A 14,170-nucleotide genomic window follows, 5' to 3' on the forward strand; every position below is an offset into this window, starting at 1 on the left:
GTCATCCCTATCGGGAGCAGGACCCTGTGTTGTTCAGACAGAGTCCTGTGAGGCTGTGTCCACCCACTGGGAGCAGAGACCCTTGGGGCAAGAGGGCAAACAGTGGCTCCCCCACCCAGACTGAGTCCCTAGAGGGGGCATCGATCTCCTCTCGGACCCAGAGACCCCTTGTGAGGAACACGGTACCAAAAGAAGAAAAACTACAGGAAGCCCAGATGACCTTATAAGTCATTTTCCTTTATTTTCTTAACATATAATGAGATTCCAATTCCAAAGAGACATATAGGCAGAGCAGACAGATGCAGGGTCTGGTATGCAGCAGTGAGAACCAGGCAGGAGTGGGTCTGCCCCCTCTGCCCTCCAGCACAGCCCTCACCCCTCCTGGCTTCTAACCACCACCCAGGCAGAAACCGAGCCGCTGGGACTAAGAGGGGTCACTCTCACGGTCCAGGGAATAGCCAGAGACATGGCCTTGGTTGCCAGGCCTGGCCAAATCATCAACTAGCTGTGGGACCTCAGGCCTCAGTTTCCTTATCTGGTAAATGGGCTAGAAGCCCCTGCGAGGGAATGAATGACGTGTGTACATGTTGTGATAGGTCGGTGACCATTAAGGGTTGTCCTGCTGCTTCCAGATAATCTGAAGATTGAGTCACGTGGGTTTTGTCACCCTTGTGGCTACAGGCATGTGTCAGGGGACCTTCTCTGGCCCTGATGGGATTGAAGAGCCCAGGTACATAGCTGTCCCCGAAGCAGACCCTGCACTCTGAACTGTCCTTGGGCTGCACTGGTAGCTACATCATCAGGCCAAGGATGACTGTCCCCTCCAGGTAACTGACAAGGGAAGGCTGTGCCTGGGGTCACACAGGGAGCCTGTGCAGGTCACCTGGCTGCCCAAATGCCTCCAACCAGAAGTTCAGCAATAGGAGGGGAAAAGGGGGGTCTATGCTTCTCCTCTCCCCTCAACATCAGCAGAGGGCTCGGAAACCCCGGTAAGCATCCAGCAAAGCCCATTCGCCTGAGTGCTGATCCACATACCACAGTCATCTGTCCTCAGGCTCAGGGCTTCAGATGACCAACTGCCCTTTAATAAACACACACCTGCATAAGCATGAGCTGTGTCTACACCGGCAGGAGGAAGTGGAGAATGAAACAGTGGTCAGGATGATACAATGATGGGTGGGAAAGGTCAACTAAATCTCAGTGAAGAACACAGGTATTCCTCCTTCATGTCCCTGCTGCCTCATTCCATGATAGCAGACCTTGTCCCCACCACGTGGGGTCAGCCCTGCTCCCCTGTGAGCCTTTTTCACGCCCTGGACTGTCTCTGCTGTGAAACACATATGTGTATGTCCATGTGTTCACACAGATGTATCCTACAGCTACATACTTGGGAAAAACCAGGGCAAGTGGAAGAGGAGCTGCTCCATTCATCTTCTCGAACCAGTGGAGTACCTACACTTAAGAATAGAGAGGCCTCAGGCCCATATAGCTCTCCCTGACCCTGCCACTTTACAGACTGGGTCACTGAGGCCCTGAGATATGGACCATCCCAAGGTCGTACAGCGAGTGTGGGGCTGCAGGTGGAGCTGGAAACAAACCAAACTGCAAGAATGAAGCCCATGTGTTGCTTGCCCCCTACCACTGCACCTCCCGGGATGTCTTCCCCTCAAAGCACCCCTGGGGACAAAGTGCACGTCTGGGAAGGAGGGCCATGCCCAGAAGGCACAGAGCAATAATGGTGGTGCCTCAGACACCTGCAGCAGGTGAGCTGTTGCGCAACTCTGGGATGAGAGGGACTTTCTGGCATACCTTCCGTCACACTCTGAGGGGACAGCTTATCAGAGTGGGTCCCTCTCTTTCACTTCCTCTGTGACTTCAAGGGAGTGAGTGGTTGGTACGTCTTGGTCCCCAAGAAGCCCAGAGGCCAGGAAACAGAGAAAGAGAAATAAAGTGATAGAAACAGCCCCAAATCAGGCTTGACCACACAGTTCTGGAGGATCTTTGGGAAGCGACGGTGGCCAGCCTGTCAGAGTGTCTGCAACATGGATTTCACCCCTCCCCGCCCTCCGCCCGCCCCTGCCCCGCCCCTGCGTGGATGCCGGGGCCAGGGCCTCTCTATTTGGGCTTCATCTCCACCCTGGAGTTGATGTCGTCGCCATCCAGGTCATACTCCTCCACCTGGCCACTGGTCCACACCTTCACGCGGTCCGTGAGGTCGCTGCTGCGTGGGGCCAGGATGAAGTCGTAGATGAGCACAGCCAGGGCTCCCCCGATGAACGGCCCCACCCAGAAAATCTAGGAACAGAGCGAGCATGCTCAGAGGGCGTCCACTGAAAACCTCCTCTCCTGGACGCCTTCCCTGAGTCTCCCTCCCCCACCACCCCATTGCATGGGTTCTGTCCCACCCACCCAGTGTCTGGGTTTAGATTCAGGCAGCATTGAACCCCAACATCCTGACCCCAGTGCCCCCAGAGCTGGCCCAAGCCAGGACTGTGGCAGCAGGCATCTCTTGCCTTAATGTGCCCCCGCTCAGGCTGCCTGGTGTGAGCAGCCCAGCCCCTTCTTCAGGGTGGCCATGGCCCCACCCTCCCCAGCTTTAGAAGGGCCACAGAACGTCTAGGTTGATAAAAGGTTGGCCTGAGACAGAAGCATCCACAGTAAGAACAGCTACATCCACTAAATTTTGACTCTGTGCTAAGCTCAACCTATATGTGGTGAGGCCTCTTGTCCCAGGACTACCCGCAGTGGGGGTGCTACAATGCCTCGATTCACTGCTCAGGAAATGCAGGCACCCCGAGGGCCAGCAAGCCTGCCCCAGGCCACCCTGAGTGGGAAAGGGCCGTGCTCTCCACCGCGCTGCAAGAAGGCTGCCAGGCTGCAGCAGGTCTGATGTCCGACCCCCCCACCCCATGTCAGGGCTTGGTCTTCCAATTTCCTTGGCCCTGTCTGTCTTCCTCCCACAGCCTCTATGATTGGAGAGGACCCTACATGGGCGGGGGGGGGAGGGTTGGAACTACCAAAGCCTCCCTCCACCCCCCAGGGGATGCTGAGACCCCTTACCCAGTGGTCCTTGAAGTTATGAGTGATCACTGATGAGCCAAAGGACCGGGCGGGGTTAATGCCGCAGCCTGTGTAGTCGATCTGCAAGGGGAAGGACAGGGAGGCAGAAGGGGGAGGGCCAAGAAAACAGAGACGTGGAAGAGGAGAAGAGGCAGTGACACAGAGAAAGAAAACAGGGAGCTGACAATCAGGCTTGGAAAGAGAGGGACACACTGACCCAGAAAGATGGTCAGGGGGGTCCCTGGGCTTCCCTCTCTGAGCAAGACACTATCTCCAGCCCCAAAGGGCTGGTCGCCCACCCCCAACCCATGAGAGGGGGTCATGGGGTCAGGGGGTCCCTGGGCTTCCCTCTCTGAGCAAGACACTATCTCCAGCCCCAAAGGACTGGTCGCCCACCCCCAACCCATGAGAGGGGGTCATGGGGTCAGGGGGTCCCTGGGCTTCCCTCTCCTGAGCAGGACCCTTTCCCCAACCCCAAAGGGCTGGTCACCCACCCCCCTACCCATGAGAGGGTACCCCAACCACCTCTGCCTGTCCCGGTTCTCCCTACCCCCACCCTCACCCGGCAAGACCCCACACTCACCGCCAGCAGATGTCCCAGGGCCACAGAGAGGCCGATGGCGAGGGGGCCTGAGCCCCCAAGATCACGGCGCCTCCTGTCGGTGGTGGCCAGCACGCACAGCACCAGCTGCAGGGTGCCGATGATTTCGATGCCCAGGCCCTGGCCAGAGTTCACACCGGGGGCCAGCTGCAGGAGAGAAGGGCAGGGAAGTTCAGTGAGCGGGCAGGGTAGGGACTCTGTCTGAGACCCCCTTCCCCCAGGCCCAGGCACCTCGGTGTCCTCCATGCCCATCACATCGGTCCCAGGCTAGGCCCAAGAAGGGGCCAGGCTCCTCCCAAGAACACACTGCTGGTATTGGACACCAGGATTTGTCACCTTCCTCGCCTTTGAGGAGGTGCCCCTGGTTCATGCCTCCTCACTTGCAGCACTCTGTCTGAGGCCAGAGAAGCCTGGGTGAGGCAGGGCAGCTGTACCCACCTCTGGCCAGCCAGAGTGCCCTGGGGTACCAGAGCCAGAGGCAAAGGGCAAGCCCCACACATAGGAGGACACAGTTAGGGGTTCTCAGAAGAAAGCAAATGGCTGCAAGGGCCCACCTGGAGACATTGCTTTACACCCCAAAAGTCCAAAACATTCCGTCCCATCTCCTGCTGCACCTAAAACTCCCAGAGTTGAGGAAGGTCTTCCTTAGCTGGCCCCAGCTCCCTTAGTCTCTCTCCCTGTTCCCATCTCCCGCGCTATCCTGCCCTGTCTCCTACCCACCCTCTGTCTTTCTCTCCTCTGGTTCTGTGTCTCTTCCATGTCTTCTCAGCCCTCCCTATATTCCCCTCCTTCTCCCTCCTGGAACGCTCCCCCCACTCCCTGGCCACATAGGCCCCGCCACCACCGTCTGGCTGCCACTTGCTTTTGGGCCACTTTTAGAAACATGAGTCATGGAAAAAGAAGGGAATGGGAGCCGCCATGAGGTCACCAGAGCCCTCCTCCTGCAGCTGCACCAGGGAGACCCCTCCCCAGGGATCCTTGCACCCTCCCCTTAGTGGGGGTCCCAGGGGCCAGGTGCACCCACACAGGAGAGCTGGGCCACGTGGGCAAAGGCCTACTGGCAAAGATGCCTGGATGTGGCCATGTGGGCTCCCTTCCCCAGGGCAGGGCTGGTGTGCCCAATTTCGCCTGAACTTGAAGCCTCATCCTGGGGGCATGAGAGGGGGGTCTTCCACAGCCAGAGGGCATTTTTACAAAACCCTAGGTGGGGGGCCTCCTCCACCCCCACGCCCAGTTTTCTCAGCCCCACCCTGAGGCCATCTCACAAGAACAATTCTCTTCCCGCCTTTGTCCAAAGCCCTGGGTCACAGGGAAAGTGACTCACATCCCCTCCCCTGTGCTGCAGCCCCAGATCTAGGCCTTTCCTGGCCGACCCCTGAGCTGTGACCCCTCAGCCCAGCCAGCCCTGGGGGGCAAGGCCCAGTTTTGTTCCCATCCCTGTGTTCAGGTCCTGACTCTCCTCCTTGTGGTGCCATGGCTGTGGCCTTTCCCCAATCTGATCCTCAGTTTCCCCATCTGTAAAACAGCTTTTCCTGCCCTCCAGAGTGGCTGGAGTTTCAAAGGCAATGGTGTGTGTGTGTTTAGGGTGGATGGTGGGGGTCTCAGGGCATCTAGGAAGGGCCGCGAAGGACCAGGACAGTTGTGGCTTTGTTCTGGTTCGTTCTCACCTTATCCCCAGGACAGGGGGACAGCCAGAAGGGGCAGGGCACAGGGTTGTGGAGGACAGAGCGAGGCAGGCCCCACGGAGGTGAGGTTGGTGTGACTGGGCCAACTCGTACAGATGCCCATCATGCTCACACCTGCCGCTGCCCTCCTGCTCCGCCTGCTCTCTCCTCTGCTGCCCAGTGCCAGCCTAATTGCTAGCTGGCGGGAGTCCTGAAATGAGGCCTGGCATGCTGATTAATGGAACCATCATTCTAAGTGGTTCCTGCCTCCTATACTCCCCGTTCCCCACCCCCTCACAGACGGGGCCTGGGCCAGCTCATCTCCTCCCCCAGTTCTTAACCAGGTCTGAGTACCCCAGACCCTGCTCTGCCCAAAGGCATGCCTTCTCGTGCAGCGTGAGCAGAGCAAAGGGGTCCAGTGCCATGCCCAGCACTCTTGAGTCCACAGGAAGCAAAAGGGTGGACACCTGCCCTGGGAACTCTGGGTTATACCCCTAGAGCTTTTAGCTCAGAACCACATGGGTTGATGATCTTCCTCTCCTGATACCCATCACCACCACCACCAGGAAGCCTCCCCTGATTGCTTCCGTGTCCTCTGGCCACTTCTCCTTTGACCACCAATGCACTTGTGTGAATTGCGTATGGAGAAACTTGATCATTCAGAACTGAAAGGGATAGTTAAAGGCGTGTTGAAACTTGATGGCCAGGAAAAGTAGGTAAACAGTCAAAACATGTTACTGTTCATAGCCCATTAAATTGGCAACAATTGCTTAAGTAAGGTGAATCCCAGATGGAGTCACTTGGTATTGAAAAAAAATATGTCTGCACATTCCCAGGTAGTTTTGCCCAGCCTAGGTTTTATAGGTCACTGATTAAGCCCCCTTCTGAACAACAACAACATAGTTTTATGAACATATGTATAAACAACAGAGTCATCCACACATTTAATGTGAAGCATCAGAAAGATGCAAGTCCTGCATTTTCACATCAAATCCATTTCAGCCCAGTGTCAAGGCCCAGTTCAGATCCCACCAGCTCCAAGAAGCTTCCTCCCATCCCTGGCTGGAATGAACTTCTGCTGCTACCCACTCACACTGGTATCCCTCCGGCCTCCTCTGTGGGGACGTCCGACCCCTGGCCCGGGAGCCTGGTGAGGACACAGTAGGGAGACCTTCCCATCTCGCTGCCCAGACCTCACAGGGGACATTTGCTGCATAGGGACAGAAGTAGCAGATGATGCTAATTTTCCAGAACTTCCATCCTCCCTAGAAGCAGCCTAGCAGGAAAGCTCTCTGGACCCAGAGCTGGTTTGTTTCCTTTCTAGCTTGGAGACCACAGGCCAGTTATTAGTTCATGTGGGTCTTACAGGACAGCCTGTGCAAGCCTCTGTGAGAGAATGGATGGGAAGGCCGAGTCCCAGGGACGAGATAGCAAAAGCAAGGACCCTGATGTCTACAGGCCCAGCCAAGGGACCCGGCTCTTCCCAGCTTGGACTGAGGAGCAGGCAGGAGATGGCTCTCTAATGGCCAGTGTGTCCCAGCACCCAAGAGAGGGTGGGGGGTCAGGGGTGACCTTCTAGACAATGGGTCTCTAGAACCATCCCCGCTGCCCATGGACGGGCTGATCAAGGTAGCTTCCTGGGCCCAGGGCCCCCAGGTGACCTGGGCACCCTGGTGTCTCACCCTCGAAGAGCAGCAGGTGCCACGCCTGACTGCACTCTGAGCATACACTCTCGAAGAACAAGGGAGGGGAGACATCAAGGCCTGCCCTGCTCACCCACAGCCTCAGGACTCAGCACTCATGTGAGGGGGACTCAGTGGGTCCCTCGTGTCACTCCTTCATGGATATTCCTGTGTGCACATTCCTCTGGGCATCCACGGCTGTGTGTGCCTCTGTGTATGTCTGTGTATTGGTACCCGCAGGATCTGCGGGTGACCAGATGTGTCCAGGTGTGACTCTCTCCTTCTCCTTTTCGTTAGACATTAAGAGGCTTGTTACAAAATAACTGAATGGAAAGGTCTATCAGAGAGCTACGTAAGTTTGAAACCTGTATGTACCAAACAACACAGCCTAACAATAAATGACAACTGACAGAATTATAAGGAGAATCTGATCAATCCATCAGCAGAGTGAGAGAGTTTAACAAACCTCTCTCAGAAACTGATGGACTGGAAGCCGTCAGGTGATACAAATAGCACAAACAGGAAGGATTTGAGCCACATAATTAACAAGTTTGATTTAAGGAAACTCCGTAAAGCCCTCCACCCCAAATTTGAGAATATCCACTCCTTTTCAGCCCATGTGGACATTGAGACAATCTAGTCGTGGATTGGCCAGTGTATCTCAACTTCCCCCGAGAATCTCTATCACGCAGGGTGCTGCCTCTTACCAGCACGGGCTCTGTGCGTCTGGGGGTCTCTGTGACACGTGGCCCTGCACGCCCATGCTGTGTGTCTGATGGCATTTCTGCATGTGTAGTCCTGTGCCTTTGTATCACACAGCTACACCAGAAATAGTCCAGGCCTGGGAGGCTGGCTACTTGGCTGGGGAAAGGGGAGGAGAAGGAAAGGAGGCCCCCTTGAGTGAGAAAGAGTCGCAGATCTCAAAAGGCCCTTATTTGCTCCCAGAAGCCATTTCATCTTCCTGACAAGAAACAATACACAAAGCAATGGCTTCCTCCTTCCCTCCCTCGTTCTTTTCCTTACTCCAGGGCAGTCCCCCTCCTGCTGCCAGGGAAAGGAAGAGGCTCCATTGAGGAGGACTTACCCCATCTTCCAAGGATCCCAGGGCCTGAGTGGAACCTCCCAGGCTTGAGAATGTGCTCTCTACACACACCTGTGTGTGCCCCCATGTGCCACGTATACGTGTGTGTTGAGGCAGAAGGGGTGTTGGTGAAAAGTGAACATGTGCACTTTAGAGCAGCAGAAATAGTCCAGGCCTGGGAGGCTGGCTGGGGGCACTGTCCTGCCCTGCTGTAACCTGCTATACAATCTCACAACCTCCACGCCTCAGTGGCCTCAGTTTTCCGTATCAGTAAAATGGAAGTGTTGGCCCAGATTGTAGCCCCGGACAGTCTCCAGGATTCCCCCCTACCTGACGTGGGACCCTCAGCCCCAGAACCTAGAGTCCCTCTCCTGGCCAGGATCCTGAGTGCAGGACTCCCACAGAGCCATCTTAACTGGGGTCTCAATATCACATGCTGCGGTACCCCCATACTGCCAGACTCCCCCGGAACTGGCTGCAGGCAGATCCTACAAGCACAGCCTAGTGATGGGAGCTTACCAACATGGTGGCAGCCCCTCCCAATTAAAAATAAAGACCCCTTCTTTGCACTGAGCACACATCTGCCTCTAGTTTATCCTGGTGGTGGGATTTCAGGCACTGACAGGAGGTGCTAAGGGGAACAGGGCATTTTCCAGGCTTTTCTACCATGTTTGAGTTGGGGTTTTTAACCCCACGGAACTGCAGCCCCTTGGTTACATAAAGACAGCCCCTCACGTATACCCTTAAGCATGGCTATGGGCAAGGAGCCCCCCTCCCAGTTCCCTGGGGAGAGGCCCTGGCTGAGGGGACAATGGCCATGACAACATTTTCCTGCCCACACCTGCAATGTGTGCTGGCTCAGCCCCAGCTACTCAGGAGACCCCAGACCCCCTGGCGCTACCAGAGAGCAGGGACCATGGCCCCCAGGGAGGCTCTGCAGGCAAGAACAGGGGTCTCCTGAGGAAGCCCCAAGCCCATCCCCGAGGCATGGACATGGGGCATGTTTGAGCCACCTGGGGAAAGCCCTGATGGCTAATGCTGAAGGAACCCGGTGAGTGGGGCCCTGGAGAAAATGGGGAGCACTCTGGGGCTGCGCTCAGGTTGGAGGGCACTACCTGGAATTAGCCTGAGAGGAACTAATGAACGGCTCAAGGTGTGAAAGGGAGGCTGCCCCCCAGGCGTGAGGGTGAGGCGAGGCCCCTCAGACTGAGCCGCTCCAGTGGGCCACGTCCCCTCTAACAGCACTGCCTTTTCAGATGAGGATTCCCAGAGGGAGGCCTGGTTCAGGCCAGGTATTGGGATGGCCAGCAAGGGGCTGGCAGGGCTGCTCAGAGGCCCCGCACAGGGGAAGCAGCCTCAGAATGTTCTGTGGTGAGGGAAGTCTCCACCCCAAAGCTCCTGCCTCTCTACGGCCTCCCCCTCATCTGGTTCTGGCTGGAAACAGTAATTATATGTCCCAGCTGTGGCACCACCACCCAGCCCCCAGCCCCCCTCTCTGGACACATCCGTCTGAAAATTGGCTTCCCTTTCCCCAGCCCATCCCCAACTCTGGAGGAGGTAGAGGGGTCCTCGGCCCTGGAACAATTGGTGGCCAGTGTGCGGGGTGGGGGGGGGCGGGAGGGAGGAAGGCCCACAGGGAAGGGACAACCCTCCCGGCTCTGGAGTTGGGGAAAGTGGGGAAGAAAGTTCAGGGCTTGATATAGCAGTTAGAAGCAGTCCCCAGGTAGCCACATCCAGAATCAGCAGGGGTGAGAGAAGACCCCCAAAGAAGGAAGGTCTGCCCTCTGCGTGAGGGCTGAATCCTGACCCTCCCACTCCCCAGAGCCTCAGCCTTCCACCAAAACCCTGACCCTCATCAGCAAAGCCACGCCCTGCGACTCCCAGGCCTTGACCTCCCACTGCTGCCTTGCCTGTGCTCTCAGCCTGTGCTGCCCTCTCTCTGCCTGGAACCCCCTTTCCCTGTCTCCACATTCAGGCCCCCATGGCGCTTCCTCCCTGAAGCCTTCCAGGCCCTTCTCACCGCTCAAAGGCAGAAGTTCCCTTGCCGCCCTGACAGTCCCGACACCTCTTATCACACCTGCCTCCTGTCCCATATCATGGGCAGCTGTGTACGGGGCTTATCTTGTCCGCCAGGGTCTTCCAAGGGTAGGGAACTGGTGACTCAGCCCCAGGTTCAGCCCCTAGTTGTCCCATTCTGGCTTGCAGGGAGCAGGGGTGAGTGAGCCAGAGAGGGGAGGAAAAAAAGAGCCAGCTAACAGTCAGGACTCCCAGGTTCAGAAGGATCTTTCTTTTTCCAGAGTCCAGCCACGCCCTGCTGTGTCCCTATTTCACAGATGGACTCTGGGGCCACACAGGCGAGGTTGCTGGCATGAAGCGTGATACTGTTTGAGTAGGGCAGGGGCAGATGGGGGCACCGACCCTGCCTCTGAGACCATCACTTTGGGGCTAAACTGGGGTCTGGCTCTTAGAACCAGCCAGTATCCTATAGGCTGGACAGTAGCCCGTGGTCTCTCCAGGGTGTATCCCAAGTCCTGACTCAGTAAGAAGAAAGTTCTTGCCACCATGGCCCCAGGGGCACCCCCTGACTCACTCCAACCACTTCCTGCCTCTTCTTTGCCTATTTTCCTTAGAAATCTCCATGCCAACAAAGGGCTCCACCTAGGTTTGGGCCAGGGTGGGGTCCGGGGCCCAAGGGGCTATGGGAGCTTCCCGCAGAGCCTGGGGGAAAGAGTGTGTCACTTGCTGTATAGACTGGTCTTCTGCCCCTCTTGAGGCATCGAGGCCACCTGCCAGGACCCTTCAGATCCCCTCAGATCCCCAACAGAAGCCCTTGAGAGAGATGCTTTCTCTGTTGCTAGGCCTAGAACTTGTGCTTCTGGATTCCAGACTTCCATTGTGTGGACAAGACTGTGTCTGCACCCTACCTCAACACTCCATACCCTGATGTTCAGCATAGCCCACCTTAGGCTCCTCTTTGCCAGACCTTCTTGGGAAGGGTGATAAACTCAAGTCTGCAGAGTGAGCTTACTGGTGGCATGGGCAGGGCCAAGAGAGCTCAAGAGACCTTCTTGGAATCTCAGGGTCCTCAGCAACAATGAAACTCAACAGGTTAGCAGCAGGACTTGAATATGGCGTGCCTGCCCCCAGACCAGGGCTGGCCCCCATATGAGCTTAGTCCTTTTTCTACCCTATCTGCAATCTGTCCAGCACAGGCATCTGGATAACTCTGGAAAACGGAGGTCAGAGAAGGGAAGGGACACTGGAGCAGGGTATGGCCAGATCAAGATGACACCGTAGGTGCCCACCCTCCCCCGCATCTGCCTCTGATGCAGTCTGCCAACAGATGCCTGTCCCGCCTGCCCCTTGAGAAAGAGAGTCAAGAGGGAGCAGAAGGCGCTCAGAGACTCAGTCCCTCCCTATGAGGCCCTCTTCCCCACCCCCATCATGCCCAGCCCAGCCCCAGTGTGAATCTGACCCTACCCAGGGAGCACTCTCTGAAGTCACCTGGCTCTGCCCCTCTGGAGAGGCTGAGGCTTGGAGGAACGTGGCCTGCCAGAGTTCAGTCCCTTCCACCCACTTCGGCCACATCTTCCCTGACTAAAGTCTAAACTCCAGCCTGCAGGCTAATCTTCAATCTTGGGCTGAGCAACAGCTAGCTCCACGAGGGGGCTGGGTCAGGTGTCACTGTGACACAAGAAGTGATAATCCCCCCCATGGCAAGGCTGTGCCCTTTCCAAGCCTCCCCCAGCTAGAGTGCCAGGACCTGAACTTTGGCTGGGAAGCAAGAGAACAATTGCTATATAATCACCCGCCTCTGTCTCTGAGGAGCTCTTGGCTGGCTCCCGCACTGTCCCGACAGCCACTGGCCCTGCCCAGGCCTGGCCAGCCTCTTTTCTGTAGATCTAATTCCTCCTCTGGGCGTCTTCACTCTCCCCTTCTCTGAGAGGGCACCCTCCAAGCCTTCCTCAGCCTCTCAGGCCAAATTTCCCCCTGCTGCGGCCCAAGCCAGGTCTGAGTTTGCACTTGGCTGAGGGTCTGGAAAAGCCCAGGTCTGCGACAGCAGGCAGCTGCCGCCAATGGCCAATTAGCTGTGCTAAGCGGCCCGGGAGGAATTCTTTTCAGCGGCTCACCAGGTCACCAACATCTGCTTACCATTAGTGCCCCTGGCCCGGACCCCGTTCAAGCCAGGGGTAGCGGGCACACACAGGTACAGCCCCACCCGCTCGCACAGCGGCACTACCTCTCCCAGACACACTAGTAGACACAGACACTCACAGGGGCACACAGCTCACACAAGCTCAGGGACCCATGCCAGCATCCACGTGCGCACACTGCGCACACACACAAACACACGCGCCACGCCTCACAGTGGTGCCTGGCGACAGAGAATGGAGCCCAGACGGGAGGCAAGATGTCCCCACCCCGGCCGCCACCCCACACTGCGATCCAGGAAAACCACCTGCGAACAGCCGAGAGAGTGTTTTCACCCCTGATCTTTGTCCAACTCCTGGGAGTCAAGGAGCTGGGGGGGGTGGGGGACTTTTTCCTTGAAGGCAGCTTGTTTGGGGACCTGTGTGAACATGGGGCGGACCGGAGGCCCATGTGGCCACCCACCCGGGTCCTGCTCGCACCTTGCAGCCCTGACTCAGACATGCCCGGCCTCCAGGTCGGGTTGGCGAGGGACGGCAGGCAGTGGCTCCTGGGGGGTCCAGGCTGTGGGAAGAGGGAGCAGACTGCAGAGGCAGAGCTCAGGGGGGCAGAGAAACTACAGCCGAGGGGAGAGGAACTGTTGGCCCAAAGGTTAGCTGCCTCCAGAGCTTATTGCCGCAGGGGACATTGGCAAGACTATTATTCTCTGGGTCTGGGCTTCCCACAGTGCCTGGCGGAAAGCAGGCTCTGGGCTGCAGGTGCAGCTGAGTTCCAGCCCCAGCTCCGCATGACCTCCAGCAGCCTCTTGTCCTCTCTGCTCCTCAGTGTCCCCGTCTGCACAATGGGTGGAAGACGAGACCGATGCTGTCTCTGCCCCGTCGCAGAGCCCCGCTGCCTGGGATGACCCCACTCACCTCGTTTCGGCCGAGCGAGTTGTCCGGCAGGGAGGAGGTGATGCCCGAGAGGATGGCGGTGGCGACGATGGCCCCCACGCACTGGGCGATGATGTACATGATAGCCCTGAGGATGCTGATCTGGCAGCTGAGCAGCAGCCCCAGCGTGACAGCCGGGTTGAGGTGGGCGCCACTGATGTGGCCCACGCTCTGGGCCAGGGTGGCAATGCTCAGCCCGAAGGCCAGGGACACCTTTACGTTGTCCTGGGCCACACCTGCCGTCTGGTTGTTCTTCAGTGGGTAATTGAAGCCCAGGGCGGAACCGATGCTGATGAAGACGAAGAGGGTCATGGCCAGGAACTCGGCCACCACAGCCCTCCAGAAGAGCTTCTTCTTGAACTCGCTGGCCATGCTGGCAGGGGGCTTGGCTTGAGACCGCTTGCCTGGTGCTCGACTCCCTCTGAGAGCTGAGCTACAGCCCGGGCTGGGCCTATTTATAGGGCCCCGGGGGCAGGAGAGGAGGGGGGAGCACAAAGGGAGGAAGGCCTCTCCTCGCTCCTGGCCCGCCCCACACTGCACGGGCCTCCTCTCGGCGATGGATGCAGACACAGCGCTGCTGTCGGCCTGCCAACTTTTTTCCCTCCCTCCTCTCCCTCCTCCCTCCCTCTCTCCCTCCGCCCTCAGCCCTGCCCAGCCCAAGGAGGCAGGCAGGAGGCAGCTACTGCTCTAATAGGCTTTGGGAAATTCCTCCAAGTTGGCCCCACTCAGGGGACCACAGAAATCCAGGTGTCCCTGCCCTATGTACAAAGCTCAGGGGGTGGCCACAGGAAAGGCCAGGAGCGCTGGATGGGCAGGTGGATGGTGCCTTCCCCAGAGGCAGGCACTACAATACTGCTTGTCTGGCAACCCCATCCCATCCCAGAGTGGCGTTAGTCTGGAGTCCACGGGTCCAGGGGTCCCCAGGGACATTCTGGGCCTCCTGCACCCCAGTCCGGGCCTGGCCACGGATGTCACTTTAGGGATGTCCCAGGGCCCCAGCA

At 57.7% G+C, this 14,170-nt stretch overlaps 1 protein-coding gene across 1 annotated transcript; it reads right to left on the reverse strand.

Annotated features, from left to right (window-relative positions):
• Positions 1–216: 216 nt before the first annotated feature.
• On the reverse strand, positions 217–13,658 carry AQP1 (aquaporin 1 (Colton blood group)). Its single transcript, XM_029925551.1, has 4 exons — positions 13,152–13,658; positions 3,644–3,808; positions 3,061–3,141; positions 217–2,295 (listed from the first exon to the last, which is right to left on the reverse strand). The coding sequence occupies exons 1-4, from the start codon at positions 13,539–13,541 to the stop codon at positions 2,116–2,118; spliced, it is 816 nt and encodes a 271-aa protein (XP_029781411.1). The 5' UTR covers positions 13,542–13,658; the 3' UTR covers positions 217–2,115.
• Positions 13,659–14,170: the final 512 nt, after the last annotated feature.

The sequence above is a fragment of the Suricata suricatta genome, chromosome 2 (genome assembly GCF_006229205.1).
Source record: "Suricata suricatta isolate VVHF042 chromosome 2, meerkat_22Aug2017_6uvM2_HiC, whole genome shotgun sequence".
Classification (NCBI taxonomy): domain Eukaryota; kingdom Metazoa; phylum Chordata; class Mammalia; order Carnivora; family Herpestidae; genus Suricata; species Suricata suricatta.

Bases quoted from the DNA above. Each gene is read 5' to 3' on its own strand.
- AQP1 (XM_029925551.1), bottom strand. From the start codon at position 13,541: ATGGCCAGCGAGTTCAAGAAGAAGCTCTTCTGGAGGGCTGTGGTGGCC. The intron at 3,809-13,151 runs GTGAGTGGGGTC...TCTCTCCTGCAG, and splicing joins ACTCGCTCGGCCGAAACGAG to CTGGCCCCCGGTGTGAACTC. The intron at 2,296-3,060 runs GTAAGGGGTCTC...CTCTGTTCCTAG, and splicing joins ATAACTTCAAGGACCACTGG to ATTTTCTGGGTGGGGCCGTT.